The sequence below is a fragment of the Crinia signifera genome, chromosome 3, assembly GCF_055691185.1.
Source record: "Crinia signifera chromosome 3, ASM5569118v1, whole genome shotgun sequence".
Taxonomy (NCBI): domain Eukaryota; kingdom Metazoa; phylum Chordata; class Amphibia; order Anura; family Myobatrachidae; genus Crinia; species Crinia signifera.
The window spans coordinates 46,356,932-46,377,930 of record NC_139219.1 but is presented as its reverse complement, the minus strand read 5'-3'; the positions used below and the strand labels follow the sequence as shown (position 1 = coordinate 46,377,930).

Below are 20,999 nucleotides of genomic sequence, written 5' to 3'. Positions count from 1 at the left end.
AGAAAGCCACCTACTAGGCCAGGTTTTTCTTCCCTCCCTACCAGTGGGGGAAGTAGAGAAAGAGTATCTTAGTTCCCTATTCCTGCTTCACCTGGCAGAGGGAAGGTACTCAGCTAAACCTTTCCCTGCTCCCAGGCATGAGGTGTCCCATACACTACACCCATTAGAGCAGTTACTCAGTCCAGCCTTTCTTTATTCTTCTGCCAGGGGTGGGCCACACCCATTGATAAGAAGAGATACTACACTTGGTCTTAGCCAAAAGGCCAAGAAGCAATGCCTTAGCATCAAAATTTTAACCCACAAAAAAAAAAAAGCCACCACTGCTGTTGCCAAGGAATACCAATCATCGTTCTAGGATTTAGTGTTTGGCATCACAATCATTGTGTTCCAGTATGTAGGAAAGTTAGAGACTTTTCTGCTCGTGGTTAAGGCAGTGACTAGATTTTTTTTCTCCTTTTCTCAAAAAATATTTAAATACCCAACTCAATACACTGCTTGTCCCTGGGAATTTTTCTCAAATATCCATATTCAGATCTTAACAGTTTGGTCCTATGCTTACTTACTTACGTATGCTGAAAAAGAGTCACATTAATTTAAGGAGGTGGTCCAAAAGCAGCACTTTATATTTTAGCATTCCAACTAGTCGTGCAAAGCATTTGAATGAAGGCTCTTCTTAAGAAATAGCCGGCTGTCAAAATGATAAACTTTGTGCAAAATCAACTGTATTTTGCATCTGGTTGTTTTGTGGTTATTCATTGAGTAATAGCCTGGATCAGATTTTGTAATGGGTGCTAAATGCCCTGAGCTAATGCATAGAAATAAACACAACTGACGGATAGTCAGTTCCCACAAGACAGATATTAACATGAGCCATGAAAGGGCTTCCCCATTGCATCAGGTACATAACAGCAACCATTTGCTGTCTAGGAAAGTCTTTGAAATGCAATGATTGGTACTTGTTTCCTAGAACGGCCACACCGATGTTGATCGGGTCGATCGCATCGCATGCGACCAAATCGCATGCGATGCGACCGACGCGATGGTCCCGATTTTTACATTGATGGAAATGTGAATAGGGTCCCTGGGACCCTATTTTACATTGGATTCAATGAAAAAGTCTCCCCAGACCCCAATTTTAACCCCGTCAATGGCACCCCACGATTGACGCCAACCCGAAGTGTGGCGAGCGTAGCAAACCCGCGAGGGGCGGCGGTACGCGCCCTCCGACCTTTTCATACCCCTACTATCCACGTCGGCGTGGAGTTGAGAACATAAAGTTGTTGCGAGCGCAGCGAGCCACCGAGCCCGAAGCGTGGCGAGCCCCGCGAGGGGACGCGTATAACTTCACAGGTATACGCGTCCCCTCGCAGGGCTCGCCACGCTTCGGGCTCGGTGGCTCGCTGCGCTCGCCACACTTTTTATACTCAACTCCACGCCGACGTGGATAGTAGGGTTATGAAAAGTTAAGTACCTTAAGTTAAGGTACACGATTACCCCCGATTGTGGCCGTTCTAGGAAACAAGTACCCAATGATTAATTTGAATAATAATTGTATAGTAAATCACACACATCAGAAACAGGCAAGTGTTGACTTAACAGCTATTGTGAACCTCTATGTCCCAAAATGCCCTCTTTATTTATTAATACATTTGAACCTAAAATATTGCTCTTAGTTCTCATTTATGATTTAATGAATCATGGTAGTGAGAAGTTATGGTAAAAGACAATGCTTGTGTGCGTTGATCATTGGTCTACAAGTCTGGTAACAAATGTTGTGGATGTCTTCCATTTTAGACAGTAAGCTCAGACGAATGCATTGATCACACAGCTCCTAGTAAATGGACTCTTAATTGAACACTACCTTGTTTCCAACCAATGTTGAAAAATAGGCTTAAAAAAGTAATACAAAAATATTTCAGCTGGGATTGACTGCAGTATGCATGGACACAAAATGGTATTTGCAGATGATTATTTAGAACTGGTGGAAAAGGCTAACACTCTATAGGATCCCTACTTAGTAACATAGTAATTAAGGTTGAGTAAAGACGTTAGTCCAGTGGCGTAACTATAACTTTTGCTCCCCCCTGCCAAAAAATGTGTTGCGACCCCCCCCCCCTCCAGGCTCCTCTCCAGCATGTTTCCCCAGCGTCGTGATGATGTCACACGCATAATGGAGAAACTGAAGCAGGAGAGAGGAAGAGAGACCAGCAGACACTGCTTCTTCCCTTGGCTACAACGCATCCCAGGCCACCCTAGCATGCCCATCAGCCTGCCCATCCTGTCCACAGTAGCCAATTGGCGGCTCTGTGTACAGTCAATTGAATCAGTGGGGGAATTTGTCATCTCTGCCATGGCCCCACCCGCGCTAAGGCTGACTAGCCTCCGGTGCTCAGCCAGTGGGCAGTGGCAGGCAGCAACATATCAGTGCATCGAGCGGGTGCCGGTGCCCACACAGACACTGCTGCTGCTTGCTCCCCAAGCGGCTGCTGGGGCTGCCTTACAGTAGTTACGCCACTGCGTTAGTCCATCGAGTTCTACCTAACTCTTGCCATGGGGCAATTCAGTGTGGAGCAATACTGGGTCAACTTACAATATACATTGCCAGCACCACTCTAAAATGAATTGCTGCTCAAGAGCATCATCCTCTTGCTCTCTGACTATAGAATATCCCAATAAGTTATATAAAGATGTCATATACTTTGGGCTTGTTTGCTGTGGAAAACCGTACATGTAGTTTAGTGAGAAAACCGGCATCGAACGTATATGTAGGAAAAGATTGAGAGATTTTGTTCACTCCAGTAGTCCCATAATGACAACATGATCAAGCAATTTGGAAGTATAGGGGGTGATTCAACATCATTCAACCCCCAGCATATTTGCGCCAGGGACTGATGGTGCGGCTCTGTGCATGCACATGGGCGTTTAACTGCATGTGCAGGGCTGTTCGCACGGGTAGGGGGGCAGGCAAGGGCTGGAGCAGCTGAATGCACAGCATTTTATGGGCATCCACATAAAAATCCTGGCCGATCCCCAGGGTTGTTAGCTGGTGGACTCCAATGGAAATAAAAGTCAGTTTATACTGACTTTTATTTCCAAAGGGAAGAAAAATTATTCGATGGTCTCCAACCATCAAATGATTTCTCTCCCCTTCGGCTGCATTCGAGGGGATGTGGTCCCGGACATGTTACCGAGGGGATGTGGGCAGTGCTGGTGTTCATACAGTGGGGCAGCGTTAAGCCACTTGCTAAGCAGCGAGCGACTGTTGCTAGTGAATCAGGCCCATAAGGTTAAATATATATATATATATATATATATATATATATATATATGTTGTGTTGTTTTTTTCAGTAATAAGCATTTTGAAGATTTCCAATGAACAGTAGATTCGAAGTGATGCTTTCCAGAGTGACCAAATTATACCATTTTGTACATTTCTAGAGCGCTTGAACATTCATGAAGTACAGTACTGCAAAACCAGCTAGTTCTGTAAAAATAAACCCAGTAGATTCCCATCGGACATATGTCATAATAACAGTGTAGATGACAAAACGCGACAGGTGCATTGGCTTTTTCTGGACTCACAGCAGTCACAAACAAAGATGTTTGTCGGACAGGTCTCAACAGCTCAGGATACCGAGTCCCAATGTGAGGAAAGCAGTGTTCAGCTGTACACTTGTCCATTCACGTGGTTGTGGTCTGTGCCGTGATCTGCTTGTAAATTCACAGAGCTAGAATTGGCATGGGGAACACAGCGCCTAATTGTCTCCTAAACCATGCAGATAACCGCACTGTGTGTATGCTAATTCCAGGCCAGAATTAGAGCAAGATATTGCATTTGTTTAACCAACTGTAACCCAGCGCACAATCTGTTTAAGGCTAGGTACCGTACAAGACACAGAGGTATTGCAACACGCAAAGTGTGTATATACAGTATTCAATGACTTTATATACATGTATCATATTGTGTAATATATATATATATATATATATATATATATATATATACACATCATATGCTAGGTGTCTTTATTTGCGAGTGCCGCTATTTCTGCTTCCATATTGAGTGCTGTCCGCAGAGTCAGCATCCCACGGACGTAGGCCACCGCTTTCTTACCATATGGCTTGTGCAGGGTTTATTTTTTGTAGTTGGCGGGAAGAAAATAGTTATTGTAAATTGTTGTACTTTTCCAAAGTATACAATAACGTACCATAACTAATAATTGTGCCATTTCTAACATGTTAATTATCTCCCTCATTAGGCATCCGATTCCATTCTGCAACTACGGTAAGCAATATTGTGCATTTCTGGTAGCTCCTCATCCACATCATTCAGTACCACCCACATAATGACTGTCTAACATACAGTATATCAAGGACTCACAACCCACAGTGAAAGATCAGTAAACTTTAATAATATCAATGTTGTAATACATTTCCATATCAATCACTTTCCATACAGTGATATCATCAACATTCTGTTAAGAAACAATGATCTATGCTGACAGATTTGATTAATATCGGTTGTTGAACTGTCTGATAAAGTTGCACGGACATAAATGCTCATTGCTCAGACGGTAAACCAATATTACTCAAAAGTGCGATAAACCCTTCAAGTGCTTTAAACCAGCAGCCCCAGGAAGCGGATAAGGACACCACACGCTTTGGCTAAAAAGCTTGGCCTAAAGTGATGACATAATATAAAAGGATTCATTTGGCTTAACGTAACAGCAATCATTTTGCTGGCGAGAAAGACACAAGTATACTTTAGGAGAAACAGGGTGTTAAAACATGTTAACTCATATGTTTAAGTACACGTGATGCTTTTAGGAGTCCTCCCAGTTCTCCTGCAGTAATTTATGCAGGCAAATTATGTCAGCATGCTCTAACCCAGACATGGACAAATTGTGGCCCTCCAGCTGTTGTGAAACTACACATCCCAGCATGCCTTGTCACAGTTTGAGCATTCCCTAATAGCAAAACTGTGGCAAGGCATGATGGGACTTGTAGTTTCACAACAGCTGGAGGGCGATAGTTTGGCCATGTTTGCTCTAACCAGACTCCCAACCCGACAGCATTGTACTATGGGGCACAGCAATTACGGTCAGAAATGCGTCATAGCATCCGCTCTCCTGGAAGAATAGTCAGAGAAGCAGGTTCAATGTACACAGCCATAGTTCACGATGAACTGTATGTACAAAGACTATGTTTAGACTGCATTGAGCGTATTTTAGTTCTGGTGTGAAATTTGAAGCCTAGCATAAGGATTGCTATTTAAAGGCTTATGAATGAACAGTGTAACACAAAATGTACTGTAATCCAGAGAAACCATCCGGTTAGTCTTCCTGGAGTGAATGACCACGATGCTCTACAACACATTTCTGATACTCTGTTATTAATCATTGGTTGAACTTTCACCAAGGGGAACATTGTACAGTGCAGGTCGCACCTCTAAACATTCTTATTCAAATGCCGGACATTAAAAAGACCAAATAAAGTGTTTTTAATATAAAATGTAAGCAAGCAACTTTATTCAAAAAAACAAACAAACATTTTGATAGTCACTTCAAGAAAACACAAAACAATCAAAAATGCCCCCTCTCCGGATTAGACCAAGTGTTCAAACATTGCAATAAAAAGTGTACATGTCGTCCAGGGGTTATATATTTGCCTAAATAATTGATGTAAGCACCACAGCTTTAAGTGTGGAATATATTTTCCAATTACAGTTTTTTAATATTGGTTCTTAATGACCTAGAGCAGATGCTCAAGTTGCAATAACACATTTTTCTTTTCCAGATCATTAAATGCAGTAACTATCCCTCTACTTATGTTCTAAGCTTTGCAAATGATTACGTATTGAAGCTAAGAAACTGACCAAACAATGACTAAGAGCCACTGACAATATATAGGGCCTTATTTTGGTTCATTCTTTCTGACAAAATCCTTCTTAGATGGACAAAACCATGTGCACTGCAGGGGGGGGCAGATGTAACATGTGCAGAGAGAATTAGATTTGGGTGAGTAATTTTGTTTCTGTGCAGGGAAAATACTGACTGCTTTATTTTTACACTGCAATATAGATCTCACTTTGAAGTAAAACCCCACCCAAATCTAATTCTCTCTGCACATGTTCCATCTGCCCCACCTGCAGTGCACATGGTTTTGTCCATCTAAGAAGGATTTTGTCAGAAAGAATGAACCAAAATAAGGCCCATAGTGTACAGAGTAACAGGGTGTTACATTCCTGGCTAGTGGTGCAAGATGTAGTTTACAGCCAACTGAAGGAAAGACTGTTGCTTATTCTTTCACTCTTGGTTCATGTATCAAGCAGTGTAAAGAGTGGAACCGTGGACAAGTTAAGAAGCCCATAGGAACCAATAAGCTTCTGCCTATCATTATATAGAATGTACTTGATAAATGGTAACTCATAGATTATTGGCGGCTACGGGCAACTTCTCCACCGGTCCACTTATCCACTCTTTTCACTGCTTGATAAATCACCCCCTGTATCATTAAAGTGCAGCTACTGCGTATACTGGCCACTCACAAAGATTACCTTCCCAACCAGCCAACAATGTGACTTGTTGGAATGAAAGTCTAGGAGCAATCGACAAATGACCATTTGTTTCCAAATGCTAGAAAATGGACAAAACTGTTTTTTCAGACAAGATTGGTAAATCCATTTAAATGTAACTAATTTGACTGTAACTAATTTGTCTTTTGCCCATTTTCTGGTGTTTAGGATGAAATAGATGCAGTATTCTCCCATACATTACCAGATTTTTGTTCCAACCAGTTGGCTGGTTGGGATAATACTCTGTAGTTATGTTTTCACATAAAGAAAGTAGCCATTTGTAGGCTTAGAAATAGCTTCCAGCTATGGTGGGCAACCAATTGTATGTGGTCTCCTTCTGGCTCCAATATCAGGGTGCCACCAAATATAGCATTGACACAAGTCTGTGATCACCTGCTGTAACCACAAATCCAAATTGGATCAATTATTTTTAGACACCCGGAACACTACTTTTTCTTGATATTTCTGAAAAACTCCAGAACAAAAAGTCATAAGAGAATGAGGGCAAATAACATTAAAACCAATGAATTCACATTCTTAATTCATGTGGTACTGTTTATGTTACTTTTCTGTCTTACAATAAGGCACCTTTTTGGAGAGCTGAAAAGGCAGCTGAGGATTAAAATGAACAACCCTGACTAGATAATAGGAAATTGAACACGAAGGTAAAAAACTTGCTTCATAAATCAACATGGTGACTTAAGGGGCAGGTCCAAGATATGGCCAATTCCTGAGAGTGGCAAGAGTCATTATGCCCATCTAGACATTTGCCAAAAGAAAACCACTCCAGTGGCTTGACGCTGTATATCTATACACACATATATATTTATATATAGATCTATATAACAAACAAACAATGTCCTCGCTAAAATATTGCAGTACAACCCGACTATTTGCACTTGAAGAGCTATCAACTGATGCAGGTTAAGCTAACAGTTTTGAGACCCTGAATCACGTGTATGTAAATTTATATATATATCTTTATATGCATAATAATAATTTTATTAATAATAATAACAATAATAAAAAAGACCCATAACATAATGTTGCAAACGAAAAAAATAATTCTACTGAATCTAACAGTTCACTTTCAAACAGTGGAGGCATCTATTTCATATTATGAACCAATGAATGCAGCCGATCAATGGTCCCTAGTGGACTGATATAATGGACCAGACACCTTTACAGTGTGAAAGTGACAGATAGACTCTAAGGGTGGTATTCAATTGTTTTTCACCAGCATTTCAGCTCACTTTACCCAGGGGTAGCGAGCTGAAATGCGCGAATGCATTGCTAAACCTGACCATAATGAGGGCGATATGCACAAAAAAAAAAAAAGATCAATTGAATATCAGCCTACGATCTCACATCATTTTAGATGGGAGAATAGGATAACAACAATTGAATACCACCATAAATGTAGCTACTGTGCAGTAAAGTGAAAGATTGCCATTATAGAGTGTGATTAACAATATTAGTAAATTCCTTTGGATATAATTACATAATGCAATAGTATTGATAACTGAACAATAACTGTTGCCACATTGAAGAATACAAAGGTTTGAGCAAGAGTCTTGCTGACAAAAAAAACACTATACAAATGAAAAAAGATACTGTACCAATAAAACAAGCATTTACCTAAAGCATTAAATGTAATAAGCACAAACAGTATTACCTGTCTATACAAAGAGTGCATACAAGGTTTGTTAGGGGAAATTGTGCAACGCCACAGGAGATGCCCCATTACGTATTATCATTAACACCTTGTAGATTAGTAACATAATAAAAAAAATGGAACAACCAGAGCATCTGGATAATCAAGAAATGCAAAATGCTTTATAGATCCATTAAAGTACTTGGTCATTTCATTCTCAACTTTTCTGATCTGAAAATAGAACAGTTTAGTTTCTGGGGGGACTTCTTTACAGTGTGCAGAATGCAGATTATGCCATGGGATGCTCTGTTCCCCCGCGTCATTGTCGTTCCATAGTGTAGTATTGTCTGTATTAGGTACCACTGTCCCCGATCACTGACGGTAGCCCGTTAGATCACTCATGCAAATATGATCATTAAATGTCTGAGGCTGACTGGCCACAATGATATATAACAATGTATACAAAGCTCTTACATTTAATATTACATTTAATTGGAATGCATGCTTGGAAATAAATGTTACTGGAGTTATGCAGTATAAAAAGTAAAAAGTTGGTGAAGGACTTCGATGTCCATACAAAAAAATCCTATAGATGAACCCTGAGCTTTGCTGACACGAGATACATTCTAGATTCAAGCTCTGGTCCCTAGCCATGTTATAAAGGTGCTACAAACAATAGGTTAGCTCACAGAACAGATACAGTAGGTAGAAACCAAGGGTGCATATAGGTCTACACAGCACTAAAAGATAGGTAATTGCCCAATCTGACCTTTGTAACATATATAAATGGCTAACTACAACTACTCGACGGACCAAATAACACCTTTGTGTGCTAAAAGATGTCATAACAGAAAGTGAAACCCTTTTTTGCAGGGACACTGTCCTGTTTTAAACTTGCTGGATAAGGAGAGAGGGAGCTGTGAAGACAGAGATCGGAGGTAGGAGCAGATAGGGAGCGGTGATGGGGTGGAGAGTTTTTGGGCTAAAAACTGTTACAGCTCAAAGGGAAAGTCAAAACTGGCACAGCTCAAAGTGTATATTGCAGAAGCCGTCATTTTGATGGGTTATTAACTAGTTACACAATTAGTACAAAAAGTTTTTTTCTATAAGTCAATCTTTCTTCCCATAAACAGCCAACACTAAGGTTAATTGGAGTTTAGAATTTATATACATTAAAGTCCACTACAAACCACATGTCTGTCTAGCCTGAACCAACCTGTGTTCATTGGGCACATTTACTGTAAGAGTTCTGCTATGGCATTGCGTCCACAAAGGCAACAAGGCACTGCCACGAGTCTTCAAATAATTCAACACAATGTGCCTATTTGTATCAGTAACATCTTCCATCTTCAAACTCAATTCTTCAGGATAAACATTTATATATATATTTATATATGACAAAAATCATTTGTGGCCATTTAAAAAAATATAAATTACTTTTACAGGGGTATACGTTTGTGTAAAACATCTCTATACTATATACTTTATTCAAATAAAGAAAAATACAGCAGGCGAGAAAACATATGCATATCTTTTTTTCTCAGTATGACATCATTTCAATAAGGCCACTATTTGGTACTGTGAACAAAGTTCCGTATGCGAGTACAATGATTATCAGTGATAGAAACTGGCTATTTGAAAAATATCTTTATAAAGTGATCTCTGTAGAAAGTGAAGCCTTTTTGTATGAACAGTTATAAGCCAATAAACATTTAGTCTCTCTGTCCAGGTGGTTTAATCCAGTTGACCTTCAGGTGGTCTGGTCCAGTGCTCTGAGAAGGTCGCAGCCTTGCAGGAGGTGAGAGTTACCCAGCACTGGGACATTAACCTCACAGTCATATCTCGTCAGTTCTGGCAACAGGTAGGGTTGAAACGATGGGCCAATGAGACGGTTGGTCATTGCTGAAAAAAAAAATGGCATATATAAAAATCATAAATTAAATTGGACTTATTCAAATAAAGTGCTGATTTTTTGATGGCAAAAAATCCAGCACGGTCAGTAAACACATTGAAACATGCAGTAAACGGCATAGGCGAAAACATGACTAAAAATTATCCGAAAACGGCTGCAATGGAACAGTAAATTTTTCTTTAGGCTAACCGAAAAAAAAAAGGACTGAATTCTATATTCTCCAGAGCCTGTATATGAAGCTGCCAGGTGTGGCTGATTTTATTTGGCTGATATGAACGGCTACCACATCGACAAATATGAATCTGGAGAATACGGCAGCTTTGTAAATTTGCTGCCATATGCTCCATTCATATTTGGGGGTTGTATACGGCCGATCCCGTTCGTACAGGGATCGTCTGTATATTGCCGTTGTTAGTAAATTTCCCCCATGGTGTTCTGAGATGGGCTGTTTGGACGCAGCTGTAGTAACAGTGTATAAGGACACCTCTGTGCCACATTGCAGTCATAAAACCAGACAAAGGTGGCACTCTAACTCAAGTGCTTGTACAACCTACACACAGTGGAGCCATGTTGAGGGCTTAATGTGTATTCAAGTACATGCCTCAGTGTATACTTAAAATAATGAATTACCCTCTAAATTTAAGAAGAGGTCATCAATACTAGCTGGGATCCATCAGGATTTTCACCATTGGGACATAGCTGTAGGCATCCTGGTCATTGGGATTTCATACCCAACCCGTCTTATTGCCATGGTATACGGCGATAAGAAATTATTATATGATACGAAATCTTATAACGTTGCGCTGATCTCCAATAGATCCCCTGTACCCCACAAGTCCAACTGTTGCCAGTGGTACATCTCATAAATAAGCCATTGCTTTAAATGTTATGGTAGCACATAAAACAAATCAGCGGTCGCTAATAACCAGACCTAACATATACCTTTAGCTTTTTGTGACTGCGGCATGTTGTAGTCATGGTAATTACAGCTGAAAAGCGTGGTCGGATATGGAGTTTTCCTGTCGCTTCTGGAGCTGGATGGGCAGGGCTGCTGGGACTGTGACTGTTGGGTCAGATGCTGGCTTAATCCTCTGTGTCTGTTACAGATGTAGTCATCTATAAATAAACGTTAATACATAAAGTGAGTAACACAAAATATGCAATGATCCTAATCAGTCTGGGGCACCTGGGAAATAAGCCACATACAGAAATGAAGCTTATGTCATCAGAGAGAATCACACACACTCCGCCTATATAAAGAAGGTCAGTGGTTCCCAAACTGCCACTGTAAGCTGCCACGAGGACCTTGAAGGTCCAGGAACAGGCTGCTGCTTCAATTAACAAATGAAATCATTTCTGGTCAAAGTTGAGAAGAAAAACTGGTGCTAGTGGCAGCCAATCATAAAACACGTAAACAATCAGAAGCACAACTGTACACAGCACATAACTGACTCAAAGGGCAGTATTCAATGTGAACAGGATCCTAAACAGGATTCGCTGCACATTCGCCACTGCTCGCTGCGTTCTGGAGCCTCACTGGCTCCGGTATTCAACGAGTCAGGGGCTCGCTGCCCCTGACTGGCGAATTTGAGCTCCTGCGGCGGACGCCGCAGGGAGCCTGAGGACGGTGGCAGGCAGGGAGATGGAAGTCTCCCTGCCTGCCCCAGAACGTTTGTGGGGGGGAGGTGGGCTCCCCGGGAGCCAGGCAGCACAGGCTGCCCCCCGGGGGTGCCAGCAGGGGACCGGGTATATTCATTACACCCGATCATGCATATGTAATGATCGGGTGAAGTGAATATATGAATATCTAATGAGCGGCTCGGCTCCGGCCCCCTGCTGGCTGGTCTGTGTAAAATATATATATATATATATATATATATATTTTTTTTTAAATTAAATATATATTCATGTGCTTACAGCACATGAATAAAAATAGCATGCCCCTCCTCAGAATAAAATTCCAGATTTTTTTACACCAATTGTAAAAAACAAAACACTTTATTTTAAAAGTTCACCTTTCACTTCACCATAAAAAGATAGCGATTGCTACTCGGTGAATCATGGCGAAAAAAACCTTGAAATGTATTCGCCATCTGGTCATTGAATAGGGTGATTCACCGTTTTAGTCAGAAATTCGCCTTACAGCACAAAATCGCCATAAAAACCTGGCGAATCAGCCTCATTGAATACCGCCAATAGGATGACAGGTACTGTACAATAGGCACATTGGGGCAGATGTATTAAGCCTTAACAAGAGATAAATGCAAGGGTGATAAAGACAGATAAACATCCAACCAATCACCTGCTAACTGCCATGTTACAGGCTTTGTTTGAAAAAAGTCAGTAAGGAGCTGATTGGCTGGACATTTATCTCTCCTTATCACCCTTGCATTTATCTCTTGTTAAGGCTTAATACATCTGCCCCAATGTACTAAATTAAATGTTCTCCAAACTTTTCAATAAAAATCATTTATCCTAGTGGTGGGAACCACTGAAGTAGATGAAAACTAAAGGTTTAGTCACATTACACTGACTGAAACATTGGAGAGTCAGTGTTGGGTATTGATTCAGGATAGAACAGAACTTGCTAGGTGGATTGGATGCTATGGGGTACAGTGATTTCTACTGACACTGAGACATACACCGCTAAGAGGTACTGAATCCTGTTTTCAATTTCCCCTTACCTGTTAGAACACTTGTACTCAGAGACTTCTTTTCTGAACCAAGTGGACACATGTCTGATTTGAGGGACTTCATTCTCTTCCACATTAACAATGGTATTGTATTATCGGGTAACTCCCCCTAAAGACGATACAAGCAAAATAAAGTTACGGTATATTCACTAGACATATAATGAACATAGAAGGTCTGTGAACAATTAATTCCAATCAATTAAGTGCAAGATAAAGAACTTATATTGCACGCACACACACACACACACACACACACACACACACACACGTATACTGTATACCAAAAAGGCATCTTAGTCACAGTTGTACAGTATAAATGGCATAGTTCCATACAATTATCCAGAGTGACACACACACATGGAACTTCTTACCACACTGAGCTGCGGAAAGCCCTGGTCTCCATAGTCATGCTGTCGTTTCCTTTTCAAGCTGTGGCAGAGAAAGTTCTCATTGGGGTGTATTTCCTTTTCTCGTTGCCCAAAACTGTCAAGTGACCTGACAAAAACATTCCCATTAAATTGTTTACATTATACCAAGAAATTCTCTAGTCATTATAGTTCGGTATATACAGTATATAGTTATAAACAATGGTGGATATTGTAAAATCCATCACCCCGCTCACTGTCTGCACTGTGACTATCAGTGACTTCCAATTGGAAGTCCTGCCTGTCAGTTACAGACACTACAGGTACTCCCATTGAGAGGTGTTCCCTCCCTCTGGGACTGCCAGCCCAGGCTGCGATTAGAAGAGAGCGGACTTCCTGTAGGTAACCACTCCCTGCATAATGGTCAGCCCTAGCCACGATCTATGGGCTGCAGCTGATGAAGACCAAAAAAGCCAGGCTTAGTGCAGTATCCTGGTGTCTCAAATGGACATGTCCATGTGCCAGGACCTAGCCAGTGTCGGAAACAAGGCAACAAGGAACAGGCAATGTGGCCATAATAAAGCTGGCTCTAAAGCTAAATATAGTAGCTATGTATTGTTATTGAGTGTAGACAATTTTGTGTAAAGGGACCGATGTCAATGTATAATCATTCACCGTGTAACACACTGCAGGTGCTAAGTAAAAAAAAAAAAGTAATAAACATTGAAATAAATAGAAAATAATACAATCAGTGTGTAAGTACTAAGAAGAGCAGGATACTGGTGTACATAAAGGTATTTCTCATATGCATTGTACACTAGCACAACATACAGTACACCAGTAAAATCATATAATAATGTGAATGGGATATCCCAACAATAAATAAGGGACATCTTACATACTGGCTGCAATGTTAGTAGACAACAGGTAGTTATTTCGTTATATCACCAGTCATTAAGCTATAATATAGATGTGGAGAAGATAATTAAACAGGGAAATGGTCATCAAAGATAAATGGATATGACATAGAGAGAGAGAGAGATAGATAGATAGATAGATAGATAGACAGACAGACAGACAGACAGATAGATAGATAGATAGATAGATAGATAGATAGTATGGGCTCAGGGGTGTTTTAACAGAGGAAGAGGAGGCCTTCTCTGTCCAGGCCCCCTCCTCTCTAGCCAGAAGTGCAGTAATGTCTGAGCATTAGGGGCACAGACTTTATTATGCAAGTGCAAAACTCCCTGGAAATGCCATGGCAGGCCATTTCCCCTGGGATTTCCTCACTTTACATGCACAAAACAGCAGGGAAATGGGCGCAGCGCCATTTTCACTGTGATATAAGAGGTTCTGCCAGTAATGGGCATTTCCAAAGAGGGGAGTGTTGAAAGCAGGTTGCTTAATACCTTGTCCTTCAACAATATCTGGACTGGATACTATTCCCCTACAGGATCCTCTATAAATGCCTCACCCTGACAAACAAGACCTTCTCTAACTCCAATGCTCCCTATATACCATATTTACCTGCATACACCCTCCCTTCCGCTTCAGTCAGCCAGTGGCGGACACATCACCTTTACCCTGGTCACTGCATACCATGTGCAAGTTCAAGATTGTGTTTGTACTGACCCTATTCCCTGGCAAGCTCCTCGCCCTATTAGACTCTTCCCGACCGTGCAGTCTCACACGAGAACTGTGAGAACTGAGAAAAACAAACTGTTCATCACATGGTATCCTTCCACCGCAGTGGAAGGATACCATGATACCCTAGTCTTGAGGCTGCTCCCAACTACTTGCCTCATGGCTTGGCCTTCTCTGTCTGCCTCGCTTTCTTCCTGATATCAGGTCACCTGCCTCCCCCTACCTCTATATAGTAAGCTACTTGCAGCATTGCCCTCTTCCCTCACCCTTAGTAGTATGTGGGACTCCTTTTCTTCCTTATATCTCAGCTGTATTGCGTACTGAGAATTGTGCTGCTAATTGTAATCTGTGCTCTGTGTCTTTTTTGTATAATTTGAAGTACTGCGTACCCTATATTGTACAAATGTGTGCCATATGTGTGATAAGGTGCTGCAAACCACTGTAAAATGTAATAATAATAACAATAATAATAATGTAAGTATCTGCCTGTCTGTGCTGAATGTCCATCCGTCTTCATGCTGATTTTTCATCCACAGGAACTATACTTACAGGGGCTTATATCTATCAGAAGCAGACATCTTATCACCCCCTGCATGCTCCAAGAGCACAGGAATTGGCGTATACTCCCACAAGACAAATCTTTCCCCTGCATCTGCATAGTAACTGCCTACTTGAGCCCCAGAGACACCCATTCCATACAAAGAGAGATCTCTAACAGAACTGACCAATCCGTTTGCACGTTCTGTTTCCGGCGTACACATACAGTATGGAGTATATATGGTACAGCGCATACACAGCCTGCAATTGCTTTCTGAGGTACATGTGCAGTCTATAGGTATACAAGGGATCCATGTGTATATGGACTAGCGTCTGACCTAGAACTGAGCCCTATATGAGAAGTAAATAGGTCCAGTTTGAAGAATACAATAGACAAGATGGACAAACTGATATGACGCAAAGCGACAGACGTGAGCTAAGCAGAACCTCCACCTCGCTCTTCTCACCTTTGCTTATATAACGGCATGCTGTGCAGATGCATTGGGTGCCCTGAAGCCGTGTTGGCTGGGGACTCAGGATAAGGATTCATTGATCTCCACTTTGGTGGCATATAAGTGACTGGAGGGTCTGGAGGCCACTGTGTATTAGGCCGGCCTCCTATTGAAGAGAGTGGAGTAGTAGCACCAGTATGGTATGCCAATAACGGGGGAGACTTTCTCTCACCATTAAAAATCCTGATAGGCAGAGACTCCTGATTGGGATCACTCCCTTTAGCTGCCATAGGTGGACAAAAATTTTGGTGAAGGAACTGGGTCTGAGGAGGGGAAGCACTGGACTGGAAGAGTGTATTCATGCTACTTAAGTTCTGCTGGGGTGGTTGAGCACCATCGCCGAGTGGACATTCCTCTTGGCATATGGGATTTAACTGGAAGTCTTCACCATCCATCGGAATGTAGGGAGCAAGCGTTTCAAGATCAAGCTCATTGAAGTCGTTCTATGGAAATCAAGAAGAACAAACTGGTTAATTAACTAGAACAGGCATGTCCAAACTATTGCCCTTCAGCTGTTGTGAAACTACAAGTCCCATGATGCCTTGCCATAGTTTTGCTATTAGGGAATGCTAAAACTATGGCAAGGCATGCTGGGATGTGTAGTTTCACAACAGCTGGAGGGCCACAGTTTGGACAGGCCTGAACTAGACTGAATGCATCTCATGGACCTTTTGTACATATGTGCTGTTTGATTCAAACATTTGACTGAATAGAGAGCCCCAGGTCACACTATAACTACTTGGTCTTTCCAGATCATCTACAGATTAAAAGCTTTGCGAGCAGGGCCCTCTTACCTCTTTGATTGTCTCTTATTACCCAGTCTTGTTTTGTTCCCAGTTGCAAAACCCAAAGGAATACACAGCCGCTATATAAATAACTGTAACTAGCAATAATCCCTATAAGTTCTGTTTGTGCAACACAATCGCTGTGCATGATCCTGTCGTACCTCCTTCCTCGGCAATGCCTGCCACACGATGGACACACAAAAACTGTCAACAACTAGGTCCCTTTAATAACAGAAAACCTATGGCATAATCAACATACCTGTGTAGTATTACATTTATTCTTTGCCTCTGTATCCATAGCAAAAAGCTTTTCAATCAACTCAATCTTGAGATCTTCCTCCAAAGTAGTGTAATATTCTTCTGGGCTTCTTGGCTGGTATACGGAAGGAGACAGTTGGAAATGAAATGGCAGCAAACCAAAACTTAAATGATAATAATAATTATAATTGACAGTCAAACTGGCAGTAAGATCAATTCATTGAAGCTGAGGTCATCATCCCCTTAGCTAGAACGTGTTCAGTCTGATCTGTCTATAAAAAGTTAAAACTAAAACTACGTGTCTCTAGATTTGTTTTACAAACTTTTTTTACAACAGCTAAATGTTGAAACCAACTTAGCAAAAACATTTAAAAAAAAATGGAATCTGTCAAAATATTTTTAAAACACAAAGGATCGGATGATTGGTGACTCCTTCATCGCTCGGGCACAAGTTATGCTGTGTACATGTTCAAGCAAATTCGTTTTTTTGCTTGTGCTTTAGACGGGGAGTTATTTTTACAGCTACTTTATTGAGTCCCTGACAATGAAAGCATTTGCGGTAAATAATGTAAATGGCCAAAAGTGGAACATTTTGAATGTGAGATAAGCCTGGCATAAATCAGATACAAACGCTATAGTTCCCAACAAGCCTGCAGCTTAAATATATTTGGTGGTTTGCATATGGATTTATTAATGATTGCAAACGGTGCCTAGAATGTGGGGCACCAATGCAACAAACTCTGCAGCAGCCTTCCATATTTTCGTTGGTATGTAGTGTTTTTGATCAGCAAGCTCTGTAGAGTAATGCTTTAGATGAACAATGAAGCTGACCACAAATGGGCATATTTCGTTAGCTTATTTGATTTTTTTTCAACTAGCTTGACCTAAAATTCCATCAGGAGTGATAGTTGCTGGAAATCTTGCATGGTTAATGGTCAGTGATGGCCACATGCCCTGCTGGAGAATAGACACTAACCTAATATAAAATGCTATGGTTGGGTACTGATGCGTGTACTGTAACACACTGAGAAAGTGTTGATGAATCATTTTTTAGGGCCAGTTGTAAAGTTGTCATAATAATAACAACAACATAACAGCAGAGAACTATCCCTGTAGCTCAGTACTGATTGATGTAATTCAGGGGTGGGGACTGTACAGAACACTGAGTACTTAGTCACAGGTACATTCACAAGGACGACGCTCCTGCCAAATAGGATTTTAACCTGTTCACCTCGATCCATTTAATTGCAAGTGAAATACCTAAAGACTATGGAGAAAATCTCTGGAATCAGATGTGTGGTTTGGGCAGGCTTCCCAGAATGTGCCAGCAGGAGATGTGGATGGACGCCTTCTCAGGCAGTGTTGTGTAGGCTACTTATTGGACTCTTGGCAAGACGTTGGCTTGGTCCAGGAGAAATGAGACCACCATCTAATACTTATGTAAGTCATGCACTATGTGGTCCAAGGTCATAATCCGACTCCATGATTTTAATTTGGACCATACATCTGAGCCACAATTCCCGGCTCTGCTAATGCCGATCAAAGACATAGATCAGAAGACATCGATAACTGGCGCTGCATTGGGAAATTGTCAAAATACAGCAGGTTAAAAATCCTTTGCTTACCCTTCTTGATCATGTTTTGTTCAGAATTGGCTATTTGGATTTCACCAATCCCCAGACCTAGGCACCAAGAGAATAGGGACATTCCTAACAGCTGCCTGCTCTATTTTTTGTTTTTTAACAAAACTTTAATTATTATTTTTTGTTTTATTTATATAAAACTATTACTGCAATTACACTGTGCACATTAGCATATCTCTTTGGATACTTTACTTGGGCCATTTCTTACCGAAGAGCAACTGCTGTTACTGCTAGCACTGGGTGTGGCATCTCCACTAGCCACCTGTGGTGCTTTGAAGGACGGAGGGTTTATATCAGCTTTGTGGTTCTGGACTTCCAATGGCCATGTGCTTGGGCTTGCCTTAGCACCACTGTTATAAGTTGATGGCTCCTCATAAGCCTGAGCACCTGCAAGAATGTGACATATTGTTCAGACAATGACATATCATTTTACCCAGGTGCAGAATATTAAAATAAACTCCAATGTGTCTATTACATATTCATAACCACTGTAAAGATAAAGTTTAGAGGTCACATAACCAACTGTAACAGTAATGGCAAAAAGCGTTGAAAGAAAAGGAGACAGCATTGAAGTCACTGTACACTGTAAACTTAAAGATACATTAACTTAATTCAGTGCGAGGTTTAGTAGGTTAAAAAACCCTCAAGCCCAATTTTCGATTATCATTATTCTTATTACATTTTATTTATAAGGCGTCACAAGTGGTTTGCAGCGGCGTACATAGTGCATATAATTAGAACAAAACAGGGTACACAAGACTAAACATAACAGTAACAGAAGAACAAAAACAGAGCACAAGATAACAAGTAGCGGCACAATTCATAGTACACAATACAGCTGATATGTAGGGAAGCAGTAGAGTAGTCTGCATGTTACCAGTGGTAAGCTGTCAGTGATAGAATTGAATGAACACAAGAGAGAAGTGATGCGGGTATAGATGGTGAGAGAAAAGGGCTGTGAGAACAGGAGGGAAGAGAGCCCTGCTCCAAGGAGCTTACAGTCTACCGCAGGTATGCCCATTTGGTGGTCTCCGCAGCTCCTATATTTACACTAGAGAGGGGGCTGCCTGGAGAAGAAGACACTGCTTTAAAAACATGAGCAATTACTGACTAATTAAGCAAATTGGAAACATCCAATTGCTTAAATAGGTGAGGTGCCACCTGCGTGCCAGAGCAAGTCATGGTGATTTTTTCCCCCCTAAAATTAACAATTGTAAGAAAAATCAGGCTTGCTCTGAAGGTTCGTGCTAAAACGATGCAGTGATTTCTATAGAAATCTTTGCATCCCATTTTCTCTCCTTTAATTGAATAGCAAAACTCACACCTGTGTTTTTTTTGTTTTTTTTTCCTGCTGTCAATTGAATTCCCCCCATTGTGTATGAGTGTATCGCCTAAATGGTGAATGGCATTTTAATTACCTGTCCCATACTGCTTCCTTCATTTATGTGTCATATATTGAGCACCACAAAGATGTAGAATTTTAACCAGAATTTCTCTTGTTGTTTCACTTGATTTATGTTAAAAAGTTGATGATGATGATGATAATAATATAAAACCTAAGTGCTTGTTTGCAACAAGAGTGTTGGACTAAATCTACTAACCAAAGTCCAAAGAGATAATTTCATCTCCTGCGGTGGGAGCAAGTTGTGCCAGCTCCTCTGGCTCCTCCTTGAGCTTAGCAAACAAGTAGTCGCTCGTTTTATCAGGGACGGCATTGCTGAATATGGAGTTCATGGCCATCTGCTGTGGTTTGAACAGAGATTCTGTTTGGTCCATGGAAAATACAACATCATCCTTCTCAATTTCACTGAAGAGAAAGAAACAAAACCAGATCAAAAAGGCTGATCTATAACAGTGATTTTCTACTATGCTAAATTATTCAGGGACTGGGTCATTCCAAAACATGGGTCTGATTCAGGATAAATGGAGAAACATAAAAGGAGCAAATTACAAAAAACAACAAGTTATGTCATAATGCAAGGAGTGCAAATCTAATACTATTAAACATGGGAGTATGAGTGTGCTATGGGATCCAAAAAGTTTCAAACAACTGGATGCTCAGACAAAGCACTGGAAGACTCCGTAATAATCTGCCATGGGAATGGGTAGCAGCATGTAACTACCTTTAGAGCCCAACCAAGATCCAGGGTGTTGAAAGGGAGAAGTAAGCGGAAGGGGTGTGGGGACGAGTACTTTTACTGGGCAAATATTGCCCTAGAATTTACAGTTAACCTAATGTCAAACAAAGAAAAGTACCAATGAGAGCCCAACTATATGTGTTCACAAAATGGTAAGCATTCAAAAACATACTATAAAAAAAAGTTACCAAGCAAAGTTGATTTGGTACAATAGTCTATATGCTAACGATCTTCAAAACATTTACCAAAAGACATATACTAAGTACACATATACACATTGTGGA

The 20,999-nt window shown here is 40.9% G+C and overlaps 1 protein-coding gene and 1 pseudogene across 1 annotated transcript in view; both read right to left on the bottom strand.

Annotated features, from left to right (window-relative positions):
* Positions 1-137: 137 nt before the first annotated feature.
* LOC146066119 (U2 spliceosomal RNA) lies at positions 138-275 on the bottom strand (annotated as a pseudogene).
* A 4,115-nt stretch (positions 276-4,390) lies between these two features.
* Positions 4,391-20,999, bottom strand: part of EPAS1 (endothelial PAS domain protein 1) — a 137,827-nt gene continuing 121,218 nt past the window's right edge. Inside the window, exons 9-16 of the mRNA XM_083175729.1 lie at positions 20,179-20,384; positions 18,786-18,964; positions 16,936-17,049; positions 15,847-16,334; positions 13,205-13,328; positions 12,825-12,942; positions 11,083-11,256; positions 4,391-10,130 (exon numbers count right to left, since the gene is read on the bottom strand). Coding sequence (XP_083031855.1) covers positions 9,979-10,130; positions 11,083-11,256; positions 12,825-12,942; positions 13,205-13,328; positions 15,847-16,334; positions 16,936-17,049; positions 18,786-18,964; positions 20,179-20,384 — 1,555 coding nt within the window. The 3' untranslated portion in view covers positions 4,391-9,978. The remainder of the gene's footprint in view (positions 10,131-11,082; positions 11,257-12,824; positions 12,943-13,204; positions 13,329-15,846; positions 16,335-16,935; positions 17,050-18,785; positions 18,965-20,178; positions 20,385-20,999) is intronic.